The 19,776-nt window shown below is 37.3% G+C and overlaps 1 protein-coding gene across 1 annotated transcript in view; it reads left to right on the top strand.

The window, feature by feature from the left end:
* Positions 1-19,776, top strand: part of Oseg6 (intraflagellar transport protein Oseg6) — a 690,115-nt gene that overhangs the window by 387,306 nt on the left and 283,033 nt on the right. The window contains exon 21 of the mRNA XM_090372456.1: positions 15,079-15,299. Coding sequence (XP_090228582.1) covers positions 15,079-15,299 — 221 coding nt within the window. The remainder of the gene's footprint in view (positions 1-15,078; positions 15,300-19,776) is intronic.

The following is a 19,776-nucleotide window of genomic DNA, read 5'->3' as shown; positions in this document are numbered from 1 at the left end:
TCAGTGAATTCCTCTTCCTCTGCTCAAGCTTGATGTGGTATCATCTTCGTGATATGATAGACAGGTAATTCTGGTTTTTTAATTATTCCTGCTCACGTTTGAAGTCCTTCATTACAATGTATGCACGATGCTTTAGCCTTCGTGAATCTAGCAAACACCCATTACCCTAAAGGCTTAAGGTGACAATGATTCAACCTTGACCGAGTCACAAAGCTTCACACTACTAAGTTCCTTAGGGAAATCCACCCTCTCTTCTGTCTTTTGTGCTTAGCACACCTGTCTCAACTATTTATGCCTTCTTACGTTCTCTTAGTAATCTCTTTGGAAACGTGAATATAAAAGCTACAAGCTTAATAGTGCCAGAGCAAACAAACAACTCTGAATTAAAGACTAGCTCTTAAAAGTGAGCATTATTTATTGCTGTTCCCATCCAAGTGAGCTAAAGACCCGAAATCAGGCATGTTGCAGAACAGAATAACTTGCAACGATCCATCTGCCTAGCCTGCCGCGACAGGAAGGAACCGACCATTCGACGTCATGTATGCAAATTAACCTTCTGTGCCTGCTCAGTTAAAATGGACATTACACATCTTTCTAAACAAAATCTGAGAAAGTTTGCATGTAACAAATGCCTTGGAGAAGATGCTGAAATATCTGAACTTCCTCTGGCCCAGACTGAAACTAGCCCTGTCGAACAGATGTTCACTGATCTCATTCAACGTTCACGTTCAAATACTGGTTTGCCTGAACCTTCACTCATGACCATCGCATGTGATGAAACAGTGGGCAACGGAACATCACCTGATGGTGATGATACTGCCAACCACGATATATGCAGCGCTAATCAGTCCAATTCTCCATCAGAAACTAATGATCAAAACTGTGCCTTACTCGTTAATGTATTCTCCACCTCAAACCAAACACTAGTCACAACAGGTGCTTTTCAAGGTGAAGATGATTCTCCAAGAATTAATGCCGAAGCTACAGTGTCAATCCCTCCTCTACAGCCAGACAACGTAGATTCTTGATCCTCCTGATTTACCAGTTGAGGTCCAAAATTGAGGATTTCAAGGATGAGGTCTACTTGCTGAGGAACCAAAATAAACATATCACTCATATGCTCTCTGACCTCTCCTCTTTGGTGAGCCAAAATGGCAAGCTTACATCTAAGCCACCAATAATACCTAACGGGCAAAAACTATTCATCCTGTCAAACCTAGCCTTATAAAGCCTGGCTCCCACACTCAGATTCACTCAAGACAATTAGTAGATAGATCTGCAGACACTCTGACTGAGTACGTTAGCAGGGCCCAGTTGTGCACTCAGCAGAAGGCTGGTGACCAACCACAGCTCAATCTTGTGTAGAAGTATCCCAACCAGAGAACCCACCAGAAAATAACAAACACTCCCTACAAGCCCAAGAACTAAACAGTAAGTTCTTGGGCTCTGCCCACGTCATATGCCGGTATGCTTACCAACAGCCCTTCTAGCAATACTTACATCCCATCTGGAGATATACAAATACAAAATTCCTTCAAAATTCCCACAGCTAGCCCTGCCTCAAATTCCTTTGGATGCCTTCGAGATGCCAATATTGATTGCCCTCCCCATCACACTAATATTCCTATCCCAGATCTCCTTGACAAGTAACAGCCTCGAAACCTCTGGCACTGGCTGAGAAATATAATATCTCTGTAGTTTCCACCAGAGCCAAGATTTTTGCCTCAAGATTTGGACCTAGAACATCTCTTGAATCTGTAAGGAGAATGTTTAATAAAGAATATAACCTCTCAGTTCAGGTTAAATGGCTTAAAAGGTGGCAAACAAACTATGCCTCCTTCCTTATAATGTGTTCACCTGCTGTCTACCAAAAGGTTATGGATCCTGCCTCCTGGCCCCAAGATATATACATCAGACACTTTTCCGAGAAAACGAGACCCCCATCAACAACCTCAACTAATTCACCCTCCTTGATAGCAATCACTGCTGCAAGGGAATAAGCATGAATGCCCCACATTCCAGGTATTTTCTCAAAATGTGCACAGCATAGTTCAGAATTATACCAGTGGTGACAAACATCGGCATCATCAAATTGGTACCATCAGCCTTCAATCACCGATGATAAACAATTCGGGAATGCTCATCCCAACGTGGGTCATGAATTGACAAACTCGAAAGCCTTCCTTGAATAAATATACTAGAGACACCTGCCTTAAAAAGATGGAAAGGAAAATTACACAATCAGAGTATTGTACCAAAATGTTAAAAGCCTCCGCAATAAACTGGATACCATTGACCAAATTCTGCTTGCTAGTGATATCGATATCCTCTGTGTCACCGAGACCTGACTTGATAAAGACCAAGAATTTTTTATATCTTGTACTCTAGCTGGGTATAAATCAGTGTTTTCTTCTAGAGTTGGTCACAGAGGAGGTGGTGCTGCCATTTTCATTAAGAGCTCACAGGCCTTTGTTCATCAAGTTTCTAGGCACCTCCGTAGCCAGGTGAGCAGGAGCAGCAGTGCATAGCACACGCTTCTTGATTAGACCGGGGTTCGAGCCTGTGACCACCAAATACGGAGGATGCGGAAAGGTCAAGGAATGACCACCGCATATACCCGGAGAAATATGGCCTTAGTTGCTAATGCTCCTAAAAAAAAAAAAAAAAACCAAATCATCAAGTTTCTAGCCAAACACCAGCATATGAAGCTCTTGCTGTTACTCTCAGCTACCATAGTGTCCTCATAGATGTAATTGCTATATATATATATATATATATATATATATATATATACCCCCAGCACCGTCATATGAAACCATCCATGAAATATCAATCTGGATCATTAAACAGCTTCATCCTTCAGCCTTGCACTTTGTCTGTAGAGACTTTAATTTTCCTCCCCAGCTAGCTAACTGTGGGCCAGTGCTCCTATCAAACCTATCTTGTACGTGGTTACAAATGATCAACAACTTCCTGACCAGAGGTAACAACGAACTAGATTTCATCTTTGCCTCCTTTCCTTGCACACCCAGTTACCTGCCAGACACTTATTTTAATTCGGACCACGGGCCAATTATTATTCTTTTACACATACCTGCTCCAAACTTCAAAGTTGTAAGTTCAACTAATACCAGAGTAATAGTTAGTCTCAGATTTTTGAGTATTGCTAAATGTGTTGAGGCTGCCTCTGCCATGGTCAGTCCTAGAAAATTTTGATCTTGAAATTGCAGTTAATTTGCTTACTAATTGGCTTAAGACATTGCGATCTTTGCAGCATCAAAGAGAATTTCTATTATGCCTTGGTCCAGAGCATGGTGGACTCCCTATCTTAATTTGTAGGTGGTAGATGACTTTCATCAACTGGTGAAATACCACCGCTTTGCTTATTGAAGGCTTGAAGTAGTGAAACCCATGTTTAGTGTCTAGAGCAAAGTTTCCAGCACCCCCCCCTCCCCCCATACTTCTTCTTCAATCCATGCACGGTACTAAGTACTATAGGTTTTGATACCTTTCACGTTTGGGGTTTTCATAATATGAGCTTCAGGTTAAAACAGCATCTGCACAAAATGTGGAAGCAGTCACAAAGTGCTCAAGACAGGATAGCTTACTCTAGAACTTGTGCACCATTCAACAAGCTGAAATCTCAAGCAATTAAGAATCTCCTACTTTGAGTGGCCTTCTGATTTCCCCCTAAATTTTGAACCTGACCAGTGGCTAGACTTTATATCTAGATTTGCCTCAAACTCGGAAAAATGTGCTGATCTTCAAACACCAACAACTGGAATCCTGCCTGACACCTGTCTATCAGTCTCCAGGGAACAGCTTATTGCTGTCATTAATTCTACACTGGCTTCTGCTATGGCAGGTGACATTAATAACATTCATTATTAAATGTCTTAGCCCATACATTTTGGGTCTGCTTCTAACTATTTTTAATGCTATTTTGTCAAGTCATTTCTTTCCCCAGCAGTGGAACATCTACCTTGTGAAGCCTATACCCAAAATTCGATCTCCTACTCTTCTTAAGCATTATCGGCCAATCTGCAATGCCTCAAAGCTTCTAAAACTCCTAGAGAAGGTACTGCTCCCCGTTCTAACTAAACCTCTTCCACATCAGCCTCATCAAATCCACTATTCCCTTCCTCATAGATCCACTGTGACTAACCTCTTAGCCACCACCAGCTCTATCCTCTTTGCATTTGAATGTCGTGCAGAGCTTGCAGTCACCTATGTAGATCTCAAAGCAGCTTTCGACTCAATAAACTTTCCTACAATGCTGAAACTACTTTCAGACCATTATCAAATCAAGGGAGACACTCTACAGTTCCTCACTTCACTCCTTCAAAATAGAATAATCCAGCTTACTGTCCACGGCCAAACATATGATGTGTCTCTTCAGGCATACCACAGGGTGGTGTCTTATCTGGGCTCTTGTTTACAGCACTTATATCTCCGCTTATTAAATCCAGTCATGGTACTTTATGTTATTCTGATGATATGAAACTCCTCACACTGATTTCTCCACATGATGATCTTCTTGTGATAACAGCATCAATTAACAATATACTTCTGGAATTTGCAAACTACCTCAACCAGTTAGGACTAAAAATAAATCCAGAAAAGGCTGAATTTATGATATTCTCATTAAAGAAAATGGCTTCTTATATTCAACCAACACTATATAATTCTCCTATTCCCATCGTCAATAAGCATACTCATCTCGGGGTTGTTTTTGATCCGAAGCTCTGTTTTGGTAACGACATGGAAAAGCTGCTTACCCAGGCAACTCGACTCGGATGGATGGCCAAACAGCATTTGCATTATATTAATGAAGTAACGACTACCAGCAGATTTTTAAAAACCATAGTATACTCTCCACTTCTATATGCTGGAGAGGTATGGGCATCTGCTATCCCTAGCACAATTTGACCACTCTTTTCTACTGAGTTTTGACTCTTAAAATGGGCCATAAATAAACATAAACTTCCTCCACAGTTAAGGACAACTGAAATGGCCAGTTTGATAAAAATTCACAGGCTCTCCACGCTTATTAGGGTGAAACGCTTTGCAACAACTGTAAAAACGATCACTGGCAAGATTTTGGCACCATCATTCTGGGACCTGTTCTCTTGGAGAGTCCCTTGGCCTTCCCTCAGAACAACTCCAACTCTGTGCCCACATCTCAGCTGTCTCCACCTATCCGATAGGTTTCTGCCATTTCAGCTACTTTCATGTTCCCAGTCTTTGGATGCTGACCTTAATAAGTTTTCCTGTGACAGGAAATACAGACATCGCATCCTTAAATTGTACTTCCCTGTCCCTGATCCTTCTCCTCGAAGATCGCCGTAATGCTGCAAGCCAGCAAAATGACATAAAGATGGCTTACTAACCTTTCAGTTTTCCACCTATATATTCTTTGTACATTGTGATGTATATAATTGTATTATACTTTGAGTATTCAGCTGTATTTACTTTTATTAGTCCATGTATGTATTTTCATGTTTAATTTGTCAATTTCATTTTCTTACATATTGTACTATTACTATTAACTTCTGGCCTTGTGGCCATGAAGGGCAAAATTGCAATGCATCCATTTGTATTATTATTATTATTATTGCAATAAAGATTTCTAAATATTGTAACAGTACTAATTAAACTGAACAGCTTCGTTTAGAGAATGTAAAATTATACAGTTTTATTAAGTATTCTACAGAGTTATTATCTTTAATTAATTGATAAGAAAGTAACTATATTTACTTTTCACTTCAGTTAATCAAACAAATCGAAAAAAGAATTCATATAATTTTAAGAAAAAAATTAATGTGCCTGAAATGTAACACACTGCATACATTACCTATCTTTTAACGGATGTATGTTTTTGGATGTTTATATGTTACTTAATAAAAAAAAAAGTTCAATCAGTATCACATTTTAGGTGTGTTTTGTTGGTCTGTGGAAAGCTTTTAAGATCAGTCATAGCCTTCCCTGAACCTTCTCCCAACTGCAAAATCTATTCATACAAATTTGTATAAAAACATATTTTGTGCATTATTCAAAAATGAAAAATTAGATCAAAACCTAATTTTCAACCTGTGTCCTGTTTGTCCTTGGGAAAATTTAGATCCAGTTCCAGTTTAAATACAGCTCTTGTTCTCCCCCCCCCCCATACACACAAAAATCAGCATAGATGAAAGTATGTGAAAGTATATTTTTGCATTAATTGACAAGATTATAACAGATTTTCAACATATATATAACTGAACTTAGAACCATCCCAGGAACCAATATTCTATTGGTCCCTGGGATAGTTCTAAGTTCAGTTTGGTTTCATAGCATTCCCTACTCAATTCCTCCTAAAGAAATGTTACTGTAAATTTGGAACAGGAGCCCTGATCCATTTCAAAATTTCATTGCTTCCTTGGAATATTTTAGGAATCTTTGCAAAAAATTTCATGTTGATGGGTTGACTTGTTATAAAACATGAATTATTATTATTTGCTAATGTGCCTTAAATTTAATGCACTGCATAAAACATGAATTATTATTAACTAACTTGATAGACTTGCTGTTAACTTGTTTATGCTTCTGTACTGAGCCAACATTACATTAATTTTAGCAGGTTTAGTCCTTCTGTATTCAAAAATTGAATTACAGGTTGCATCACCACTTTGGTGCATGACTGCATTGGTGTAACCATCTTGAGCATTACCAACAGACTTTGATCGGTATTCTGACACAACATTATCATCAGTTTTTTCACAGTATGCATTTTATATTGGTTTTCTATTTTTCATATAATTCACCAATGTAATTGGTGAATCAGTTGGTGACCATAGCCCATAATATATTATATTATAGGCACGGTCATTCTTTATTATTATTATTATTATTATTATTATATTTATTATTTTAAGGCAGTCCCAGCCAATCTGTAGTAACTCCACACTGTGTTTTATGTCTAGGTATTGTACTTGATGAAAGCCAATCAATGTAGTGATATTTTTGTACTGTACTGTAGTGTAGTGTTGGGTTATGTTGTTTGAGTTGAATAACTGTCCTTTTAGACCTGATGATCACAGACTATGTGCTTGCCTGGTTTCTGTATTGGCACATGAAGCCAAGCCACAGGAATTTTGTGTACATCCGTCTGTGTATCCATATAACTTTTTCCCTACATAGGAAAAAGAGAAAAAAATGATGATAACAATAGTGGCTATCCATATAACTTTTTCAGGTCATATCAGTATCACAGATATGAACAAAACAAAAGAAATCCCAAATAAATTTAACTTTACACCACAGAATTCCTTAAAACAAACTAAAACATAAGTGTTTCTCTTACTTTCTGGTAAGATCTTAAATATGCATCAGTGAAGTGTAAATTAATACATAGATCCAAAATTATATTATGTTCAGAAAGCTCAGAAATTCAAAGGTATAAGGCATTTACTAATTGTACAACATTGGTTTAACATCAGGTAATATCCACCTAAAGTTCATCATATTTGTTATTGAGTTTTTTACAGTAGTGATAATTATTCCATTACAGGAGACGAGACTCTAATGACAGCCCTCCATTCTTGCCTTAACAAGTTAAATAGTTCCTAGATAAATATGACAATTTTGATTGCACACTGCATATGATGAATTATATTTCCCAGTTGGGTAGTTATAACAGGTTGGGGAAACATACTTTACTTTAATTGCCTAATAAGCATGGCCTTTACATGCACCATGTGAACAAACTGCATCTTTACAGCATGCTGCAAAACTACAGGTCCTTGGCTCATAGCCAAGGACCTGTAGTTTCTTTTATGTGCAATAGTATAAAAAGCTAATATATGATATCAAAATTAATTTTTGCATCCAGTTTCTTTTTACTGTATCACAGTATCCAATCAAATTGATCAGACATGATCACCCCTAGAAAAACCCATTCAATGACTGAAGTATAACTGCACTCCTCTCTAGATGGTCCTGCTTTACTTCTGTAACCAGTGATTCCAGTATTTTCCCTAGAACAGAAGTTAAGCTAACAGGTCTGTAAATACTAACGTTACTCTTTAATCCTCCCTTTGTGAATTAGGAACACATTTGCACATCTCCAGTCCACAGGGACTTGCCCTGAATCCAAGGATTCTCTCATAATTATGGCTAAGAGTTTGCTTACCTCCTTTCATATAATTGGCTAGATCTCATCCACCCCAGTGCTTTTCTTACATGTAACTTCTACTTTTACTTCTCTTCTACTTTCCTCTCAGTTATTACAAAATCATTTAGCTCCAGGGTAGATTTCGATAAATTTCTGGCATCCACTCCCTAAAGAATTCTAAATATGAAGCATTCAAGGAAATAATCATAGAAGATACTAGACTTTCATACCATCTAAGAAATTCTGTTCAAGACTTAGACCTAAATGGATGTCAGTTGAACTGTTGAGACACATGGCAAAGAAGAAAAATGCATGGGATGCATATAAAGTATTAGGTGATACAGAAGCCAATCAACTAGTGTGCAACCAAGTCACTAAGGATGTTGGGCAAACTAAGGCAGATTATGAGAAATCTTTGGCAAAGGATGCAAAGAAAAATAGCAAAGACTTCTTTACTTATGCAAACACCAGAAGGAACAGGAAGAATCACGTAGGTCCACTTGATATTGATGGTTCAACTGTTGATGATCCTGCTCAGGTTGCTGACAAGCTGAATAAGTATTTTTCATTTACATTCACACACGAGGATGATTAAAGAGACCTGTGTGCTCTAGATTCATTATTAATATTGAATTACTGTGGCACAGAGCGAAATGGAGACAGAACAAGTTATGATTAGTTTAATAATAGGAAATACATACATATATTAGATTAGATACATACAAAAAAGCTTTCGGTTGTTTTTGTCAACCTTCCTCAGTTAAACTGACAGTTAAGAGTGGCACATGAGGGTGTGTACTGCCAATCATGTACGTGAAGTGCATGATTCTTTTTTTCATGAAAAACTGATGATGTTACCAACAGCAAATTCAAAATGGGAAGCATTCAAAGAACTTATCTTGGATGTCAGATGAACTAAAGAGACATATGGCAGAGAAGAAAAATGCATGGGATACATATAAATTAATGGGTGACATGGAAGCCCATGATAGATATAAGCAGGTCTGTAACAAAGTCACAAAGGAGATTAGGCAGGCAAAGGGAGATTATGAGAAATCCTTGGCAAAGGATGCAAAGAAAAACAGAAAAGAGTTCTTTACCAATGTAAACGCTAGTAGAAAAGGGATGAATCAGATTGGTCCACTGGATATTGATGGTTCAATAGTTGAGGATCCTGCTCAGGTGGCTAACAAACTAAACGAGTATTTTGATCTACATTCACATATGAGGAGTTATTCAGGAAGGGGAATGCCAGAGGTGAAGTAAACTCTGGCAGTGAGCTAGATGATTTTGTAATAACTGAGAGGAAAGTGGAGGAGAAATTGTTGAGGATAAACATAAAAAAGGCACCCAGGGTGGATGGGATCTATCCAGTTATATTAAAGGAGGCAGTAAAGGAAGTAAGCAAACCATTAGCCATAATTATGAGAGCTTCTTTGGACTCAGGAGAGGTACCCATAGACTGGAGTTGTGAAAATGTGACCCCAATTCACAAAGGAGGATCAAAGGCTGACACAAGTAATTATAGACCTGTGAGTTTAACTTCTGTTCCAGGAAAATTAATGGAGGCACTGGTTAAAGAAGCACTGCAGGATCATATAGACAAGACTTCAGTTGTAGCTCAGACACAGCATGATTTTGTTAAGGGAAAGTCTTGCCTGACCAATTTGATTGGATACTATGATGCAGTCACAAAAGAACTGGATGCAGAGAATAACTTTGATATTAGCATTAGTATTAGCATTAGTAGAGGCATTTGATGCAAGAAAGCAAGCTTATGCAGCATCAGCCAAAAAAAAAAAAAAAAAAAAAAAAACCCACTTCCACTTCACCCCTCTGTTCGTTCAAAATACCTGTCCAGCTGAGCCTTAAACTTATTTAGGCTATCAATCTCCGCCACAAGGGATGGAAGTCTGTTTCACCAACCAACCACCCGCTGGCTAAAGGCAAATTTCCGCACGTCTATCCTACATCTGTCTTTCCTCAATTTGAATTTATGCCCTCTCAGGTGATTTTTCTGAGCTAGAGGAAGAATCCCATCAGCATTGAGCATGCTTAAACCATTCAAGGCTTTATACACCTCTGTCAGATCACCTCGCTGGTGCCTAGTCTCCAGACACTGTAATTTGCAAAATTTAAGCCTTTCTTCGTAAGAGCACCCCTTTGTTCCATTCACTAATCTTGTTGCCCTTCTCTGTACTTGTTCCAGCAGCTCTACATTCTTCTTGAAATGAGGCCTCCAGACCTGTATACAGTACTCTAGGTGTGGCCTGACCATCGCCTTATACAATGGAATAATCACCTCCTTATCCCTGCTGGAAAAATTCCTGTATATCATTGACAATACTCCATGGGCTATTCTTGCAGCCCGTCTGCACTGCTCAGAGAACTTCATATCTGCCTGCACAACCACCCCCAAGTCCCTTTCATTCTCTACCACTGTCAGTGTAGTACCACAGAGTTGATACGTTGCTCTGGGGTTGCTGTTTCCCATGTGTAGTACTTTACATTTGTCAATGTTAAACTTCATTTGCCACCTCTCAGCCCATCTGCTCAACCTTTCCAGATCCTGTTGCAGCAGCATAGTGTCAGTAGTGTCCTTGACAACCCTGCCAACCTTTGTATCGTCTGCAAACCTGGACATTAAGCCCGATATACCATCATCAATATCATTTATAAATACAGAAAACAATAATGGACCCAACACTGAGCCCTGAGGGACTCCACTAATAACATCAGTCCACGATGAGCAGTGTCCATTGATTACCACTCTCTGTCTTCTCCCCCTCAACCACCCCTTTATCCATAGCAGCAATTTGCCTCCAATGTCACACTGCTTCAATTTGTGTAGCAGTCTTCCATGTGCAACAGTATCAAAAGCCTTTCTAAGATCCAAGTATATAATATCAAAGTTATTCCCTGCATCCAGTCCTTTTGTGACTGCATCATAGTATCCAATCAAGTTGGTCAGGCAAGACTTCCTCTTAACAAAACCATGCTATGTCTGAGCTATAACTGAAGTCTTGTCTAAATGATCCTGCAGTGCTTCTTCAACCAGTGCCTCCATTAATTTTCCTGGAACAGAAGTTAAGCTCACAGGTCTATAATTACTTGTGTCAGCCTTTGATCCTCCTTTGTGAATTGGGGTCACATTTGCACATTTCCAGTCTATGGGTACCTCCCCCGAGTCCAAGGAAGCTCTCATAATTATGGCTAAGGGTTTGCTTACTTCCTTTGCTGCCTCCTTTAATATAACCGGATAGATCCCATCCACCCCGGGTGCCTTTCTTGTGTTTATCTTCAACAGTTTCTCCTCCACTTTACTCCCAGTTATTTCAAGATTCTGTAGCTTACTGCTAGAGTTGAATACACCTCTGGCATTCCCCTCGCTGAATAACTCCTCATGTGTGAATGTCGATGCAAAATATTCATTTAGTTTGTTAGCTACCTGAGCAGGATCATCAACACTTGACCCATCAATATCAAGTGGACCAATCTGATTCATCCCCTTCCTTCTAGAGTTTACATAAGTAAAGAACTCTTTGCTGTTTTTCTTTGCATCCCTTGCCAAGGATTTCTCGTAATCTGCTGCATAAGCTTCCCTTCTTGCATCATATGCCTGTACTAATGCTAATGCTAATATCTATCATAGGCTTCCATGTCACCCATTAATTTATATGTATCCCATGCATTTTTCTTCTCTTCCATATGACTCATTAGTTCATCTCACATCCATTTAGGCCTAAACCTTGAACAATATTTCTTAGTTAGTATGTAAAGCCTAGTAGTTTACAAGATTAATTCTTTGAATGCCTCCCATTTTGAATTTGCTGTTGGTAACATCATCAGTTATCCCACCGTATAGAATTTAAATACTGTCTCAGACCTCCATAGTCACCTTTACGAAAGCAAAAACCCTTCCCTTAACCCCTGATTTACCTCTTTGAGTAAATTACACTTCAGCACACTGTGATCACTGCCACCTAGTTGTTCCTTTATCTGCAGATTCTTAATGCATGAAGAATCACTACTGATAATCAGATCAAGAGTATTACTCCCTCTAGTTGCCTCCTGAACATGCTGATGTAGAAAACAATCATCCAATAAATCCACAAAAGCCATGCTAGTGACCAACCCACAAATTCCAGTCAATATCTGGGAAATTAAAATCCCCCATTATAAGACACTCTGATTTACTGGCTCAGTCTATTTCCCTGTCAGTTTTTTATTATACTCATCAGTGTCATTAGGCCTATAACACACTCCTACTCTTGGTTTTGATCCCCCAGTCCAGCACTGTCCAGCGATGTCAACTGGGCATCGCTGGACAGTGCTTCCTTGGATTTTGTGTTTCTTAACCAACAGCATAACCCCTCCTCCCTTCCTATCCTGTCTATCCTTCCTGTACACATTGTACTCCTCAAATTCCAGTTCTGCATTCCTTATATCTGTGTGATACTATGTCTCTGATATCCCAACAATATCTACCTCTGATGTTTTGACCAACACCTCAAATTCATTAAATTTATTTACCAAACTCCTAGCATTGGTGTATACACAAGTATACATGCGGCTGTTCTTAATCTTAGCTACCCTAACACAACCCATGTGTTTACTTGTAGTGCAATGACTCCCAGCAGTCTCTGAAATATCCTGTATCTTGATTTCCAGGCTGCTGCTTATTCCAATAGAAGCAGTGCAAGATTCACCTTCACCTCTGCCAGTGGCTACTGTTAATCTATTAGTCCATGTACCCCTCCCCAAGCTAGCAGTTTTCCAACCCACCTAACTCTGCCTCGATAGCATCAGCAAATATTCTGGTACCCTTTCTATTTAAGTGTATCCTGTCCCTGTAGAAGCAGTCTCTCTTGTTAACAAGCACAGACCAGGCTGAGAAAAAATCTACCCCTTGAGCCTCGCACACTTTCTAAAGGGCCGAATTTATCGACAAGGCTCTCATCATATACTCCCTCCTATCATGTTTGCGCAGAATTGTAGACATTTTCAAATTCAACCCTAATTCATGGCTTTTTTTTTCAACAGTGATCGGTACTTGTTAAGTAATTCTGTGGTCTCCTACTCTTAATATCATTAGTGCCAACATGTACAACAATATCATCTTTTGTGCCTTTAAAAGATGATATCTGCTCTTCAACGTCATCAACCTTTGCCCCTGGCAGACATACCCTAGTCCTGTTCCACGTAACCTTTTTACACAGTATGTTCCCCATTTCCCTGACAAGAGTCACCAACAACTACTAGTTCCTGTGGGACCAGTGCATTCTGCCTTGGGGGATGCCACTATGTTGCCTGATGATCAAGTGCAAGCTCTGACATTGATGTCGGCAGCTGAGAGCTCTTGATGGGTCTCTCAGTTTAGATCCTTCGAGGGCATCCACCTTGTCCTTCTAGCTCTCATATAGGCCCATAACAATGCTGAGTTGTCGCCTGATTTCCTCACACTCCTTACATCGTGCGCACAAAAGACAGTCCCCTTGGCAATATCATGTCCCGTTCCTGATTGTCCACAACATTCAAACAAGCAGTGCATTTTAAAAGGCATAACACCCCCATTAGCTTGAGCCTTTTGCTTTGCTGCTCTGGTCTGAGTCATGATTTCGATTCAATTTCAATAAAATTTCAGTTTCAGTACAAAATTATAACTCTAAACTTATATCCCAATGCAGTTATAACACTAAATATATATATATATATTTTTTTTTTTTTTCCAGTATCGAGTATTATCTCTTGGTTTTGTTATATAACTTCCGTATCAAGTTATGTATTAGTTAATAATGTTACATTTGTAAAATCTAAGTCGTTATATGTATTTAGTTAAAGAAAGTAAAATTTAATTGACAGTGAGCTCACATCTGGTGAGTATGGGCTTGGCACACCCAGGATCCTCAGCTGGATATCATCATTCTTCTCTTTCTTGATGATTCCCTTCTACTTTTCTCTCTCTCTCTCCCTCGGGGTAATTCAGAAATTTTTTTTTTTTTTTTTTTTTTTTTTTTGGCTGGTGCAGTATAAGCCTCAGGCTTCCTTGCACCATATGGCTAATAATAATAATAATAATAATAATGAAGTTTGACAAGATTAATAAATTTTACTGATTAATTGATTATACTATACTATACTAAGCTAATGCTATCTAGTACAGGATATAACGTATCGTATTACAATGGCATCAAATTACGAATGGTAAATCTACGGACCCTAAGAATTAATTAACTTCCAAAATCTCGCTATCTAAATTCAGATTAAACCAAGGATCTTGACTAGGTCTATAAGCTACTTATAGAAAATAATTTAATATCACAATTAAGTCAATAAAGTGGCTAAATATAGCTAAAACCTTCACATTCGCCGGAGCTGCAAAACTTGTAAAGCACAAGGATGGATACCCTTACTGATACTCTAAGTAATAACCTACAAAATCTCTATCGAAGTTAAAAATTAAACTAAGTATCGTAACTAGGAATATAAAGCTACTCTAGAAAATAAATTAATATGTCAATTTAAGTTAATAAAACAGAATTAGGCAGCTCATTTTGAATTACTCTATATAATATAGAGAATATACAAATATTTTTTATGAAAATAGCATATAGTACTTATACTAAGGCTTTGTAAGCCCTTCTGCCAGGGATATGGCTGTGATGTGGTGCAATTGTTGATATCATACCAACCTCTCACTTTTTGCTTGTCACTTTTTTCCACTGGTAATGTATGAATCACTTGGCTTTTAATCACATTAATTTGATGACTCACTCATTCGAAGATTCACTTTCTTCACAAGTATTTTTATAGATTATGATGTTTTTGCAACCATTCAATCCACCCATTTGATGCTTCAAAATTATTTCCTAATATCATTGCAGTGCACTGTTTAAAATTTGTAAATATTTTTTCTTTAAAACAAGGATATTGAAGACAGAAATTTACTAGCTGGTCATTTAGCAATGTTCAGAGGTGATTTTAATCTGGCTCAGGATTTGTATTTGGCTTCATCTTACCCTTCAGCTGCACTGGAAATGCGACAAGACTTACTGCACTGGGATCAAGCTTTATATTTGTCAAAGAAATTAGCTCCTGAACAGATCCCCTTCATATCAAGAGAATATGCACAACAATTAGAATTTATGTGAGTAGTTCTTTTAAGATATTAACATATTTATTGAAATGCCACTTCCTCACAAATTATTAGTTTCTGTGCCATGTGATGTGCAGTGCCATCTTAAAGCATTCACAATAATATCAGTTTACGTATCAGACTACATGAATGTATGATTAGATATACAAAATCATGTGATCAATACAATTTACTTGTTTGAATATGTGCTTTTATTGTGTCTTATGACATTTCCAAATATGTTTTTTGTAGTAATTTCTAGGTAATGTTGTAGGTGCTTTTTTATGCATCATTCACTTTCAGAAGCTGCGCTGTTCCCTTATCATGATAGTTGTATTGCTGCTTCCCCCCCCAGAGATATTAACTTCTGCAGAAATTGGTGTTGTGCCAGCTGAATCTCTGCACAATGTCACAGATAGGTTGTCTTTGCATTCCTCCAGGTGGGTGCATTATAGCAATGACAAATCATTCTCATTATTGAACCATTAAGATAGCCTTTTTGATAGACAGTAAGTATTGCAGACTATTTTGGGAATGAAATTTAGTCAGTTTAATAGTCTTGAAGTGATCTTGAAAATATGTTGAGGAGGAGACTTAAACATCCACATTCAGATTGACCAACAAGTTCATTTAAAAAATCAATATTTTAATTCACCAAATCTATTTATCTTTACAATAATTGGGTGATATTGATAAACCTGTTTGCTACATGGTTCCTTCATACATAATTAAACTTCATATAATTTGTAAAAATACATAAAATAAACCTTGATTTTATACATGAAAAGGGAGGGAGGGAAAGGTTTAACATAGATCTTGCCTACTGTTGATCATGAAAAGCCATATTTGTAAACAAACACTTCACTATATGTAATGAGTGAGGCATTTGTTTTTCCTAAGTGAATTAAATGAAATCAGAAACAGTCAAATATATCAGGCCCTCTATGTAGAACTTCAGTGGCAAACATTTACTAGTTATAAGAAATTACATTATAAATTTCTAACATTACATTGAATGACATTCCATCATTGAAGGATAGAAGATAGTGTAATTTAATGTAAATTTAATTTACAATAAAGTAATTATTGAAAAATATGTAATATAATATCTTCTAATTACGAAGAATTTTTTAATTACCAAGAGGTAATTAGAAATTCTTGATCTTGAAAACAATCATCAACAATTAGACTCTGACATACAACTAGGTCTTAACCACATCCCCTTTCAATTTTACAATAAAATTTCTAGGTCTGTAATTCGATAAGAAGTTAAACTATCTTAAACATATTAAATATACATTCATACCACTTTTGTAAAGAAATTAAATCTCTTCAAATCAATATCTGCTCTATTATGGGGTTCAGATTGTTATATTCTGCTGCATTTATATCATGCTCTGATTAAAATGAAACTAAATTAAGGCTCCTCTTTTATGTCTTAGCTAGGAAAATGTATTGAAATGTTTGATCCTGTTGCATTGTAATTCCTTAAATATTGTGTTAGGAGCCTTTCAAGTATCACCAATTTTAGACCTTTTTGGAGAAGCATGCAAAACACTACTATATCTTCACAGATAAACACTACTCCTGAATTTACAGCAAAAATTAATCAGTCTCCCAAGCCATCTAATATTGCAATATTTCTTCACACAATTACTGGGAAATCATACGATTTCAACATTGTACTTCTAGAGGTTGATATAGCCTCTAGAAGTACAATGAATGTTCACTCTTGTATCTTCTACACATGAATTTTGGGTTTCCTACAATTTTTGGCATGAACAACATTTTATAGAGAATCCAGAAATATACCCAATTTAATATTTAACTGACTAAAACTGACTAAAAATTTTTCCACTAGGTTATTGCAGGTTTTTTTTTTAGCACAAAATTTGCAAATCAGCCCCTAACATATCTGTGCAGATATAATACTCTTAAAGACTATATGAGGTGGCATGGCATAGGTGCTAACATGCTATTACAATAATAAATTGATTCCTCAGAAACAAGTTTTTAGCTTCCCAATGTTTTTTTCTCGATACACTATATACCTAGAAAAGAACATTGGCCCAAACCCATGACTTTCAGAGGAATAACAATTAACACTCTTGCAGATATAAAATCTGAGAAGACCTGAGTCTGGACAGAATTGATGAAACAATGGCAAACACGCTGGAACATATCAACCAAAGGCAAAACGACTTTCAGCTTCATCCCAGAAGTCTCTTTCACTGCAAACCAAAGAACCTTCTAAAAAAAATATTTTTCTAAAAATTTTTTTTATTTTTTATTTTTCATTTTGAAACTTTTAAAATATAAATATTGCAATTAAGTGAATTCTTCTGCATAATATAATAGCTTAATTGAGAAATAACTTTACTTTCTAAAGGTTTATAGCATATGTTTAAAGTAGCCACCCTAAACCTTAAGATATGCTCAGCAGTGTTGCAAAACATATTATTATTATTAGCATTAGCCATATGGTGAAAGGAAGCCTGAGGCTTATGCTGCACCGGCCAAAAAAAAAAAAATTCCTTATTATCCTGAGAGAGAGAGAGAGAGAGAAGTAGAAAGGAACCACCAAGAAAGGGAAGAATGATGATATCCAACTCAGGACCCTGGGTGTGCCAAGCCCATACTCACCAGATGTGAGCCCCTGGGGACTTGCAAATTGATGAGGATTGTTATTGATTTTACTGGTGACAGCATTTTAAATGTGAACTATTAACTGATCTCTCCTGTTGTGATTTCTTCAGTATTAACTTTCTCCTTCTTGCAACCCCATATATACAAAAATCAATAGGATCGATATCTGGAGATTGTGAGGCCAGTTAATTGGATCTGCTTGGCCAGTCCTCCTTAAGATTCTTAAGGGATAGTGGCCAGCCATTCCCCAACATCTCTATCATAAATGGTAATTTTAAACTTTGAAATATACTTATACTTCTCTACAAAACTGATTAGTGTGAATTTGAAATATAGGATGCATTTAAACAGTTTGATAAGCTATGTGGCCTGATGGTATGTCTCCCAGAATACTTATCCAAACATTGATGCTGAACTCATGCTAGAAAGATGCGTGTCTAACAATATACAAGGGTTTCCCTACACAACACCCATATGTGGTGATTATGCAAGTTAGTATTCCCTGATTAATGAATTTGGTTTCATCCATATATAGGATGGAGCATAGTGGATTAATGGTTTTTAATTCGTAATAATTACTTTTTGGGTCATAGATGGCAGCTGAGGGAACATAATTATATTAATTGCTTCAAAGTATTCAATATTAGTCAGTCAAGCATAGTGTTATGTTGTGTGTAAACTTGGAGAAATGGAGTTTGAAATGTGTGTTTTTCGTTGAATTCTATTTAAATGTGAATATCTGTGACTTAAATTCAGAGTAGTTTTTACAGTTCAGAATCATAGAGATGTTGCTCCTTCACAAAACACTATCATCAATTGAGTAAAACAATGACAGGAAACCAGTTCTGTTTGAGTGACACTCAAAGGACCAGTAAATCCTTAAGAATGTCTGAAAACACTGCAGCTCTGAGAGATGTGTTTCAACAAAGTTCTCACTTGACATGGGGACATCCTCAATCACTAGGAATCTCCAGATGGTCCCCTGGCTGAATTTTACATCAGGACTTACGCTTTCGTTCCTACAAATAGCACTCACACAGGGAATTGAGTCAATGTTATAATGCAGTGCATCTTTGATTTTGCTGAGATTCTCAGAGATTTTTACAACAGAATCTGAATTTAATTAACAACATTTTAAATGTACAAAGCAAACTTCAATCTCAGTGATGCTGTAAATAAACAGAATTTTCAACAAACAGAACTTTCAATATTGGTCTGACAGAAATCCACAACAAATTGATGAAAGCCCACTTCACAATGCTAAGGCTGTGGTTTGGCGTGGAATTGCATAATTTGGCAATTACAGTCCATAATATATTTTTGTCCATATTTACAGTCCATATTTCTTTGAGGACAATGCTGGTAATTCTGTTACAGTAAATGCTGAGCATTATGGATCCACCTTTAAAAACATTTTTGGTCCTTCAGGATGAAGAGTTAGTTCCCTCCATCCTGCTGGTTCCTGCAGGATGAGGCAACTTCCCACACAGCATGTGTAAACATGAATTTGTTGTGTTAGCTGTTTGATAACTGTATCAATTTCTTGTTACATTCTGCTGCAGGCCAGGTCACCCGATCTTTCTGCAGCCAAGTTATTTTGTGGGGGCCAGCTTAAGATATGCACAGACTTGCAAATTGAAGAAGATTCTTGCAGCTGTCATCGAATCGTCAATTGCTTGAATCTTCTCAAAGAAGATTCAAGCAGTCGGTGATGCCATGAGAGTTTGTAATATGTAAAATGTCACAAAAAGAAGTCAAGAATATATTGACAAGCAAGGAAGACATTTAAAAACCAAATAGCTAGTAAAAATACTGTTGGACTTGACTTAAATAATCTGTATTG

This window comes from Mastigoproctus giganteus, chromosome 1 (genome assembly GCF_048544385.1).
Source record: "Mastigoproctus giganteus isolate SK-2022 chromosome 1, ASM4854438v1, whole genome shotgun sequence".
Lineage (NCBI taxonomy): Eukaryota > Metazoa > Arthropoda > Arachnida > Uropygi > Thelyphonidae > Mastigoproctus > Mastigoproctus giganteus.
The sequence above is the reverse complement of the archived record's forward strand: the minus strand, read 5'-3'. Positions and strand labels throughout refer to the sequence as shown.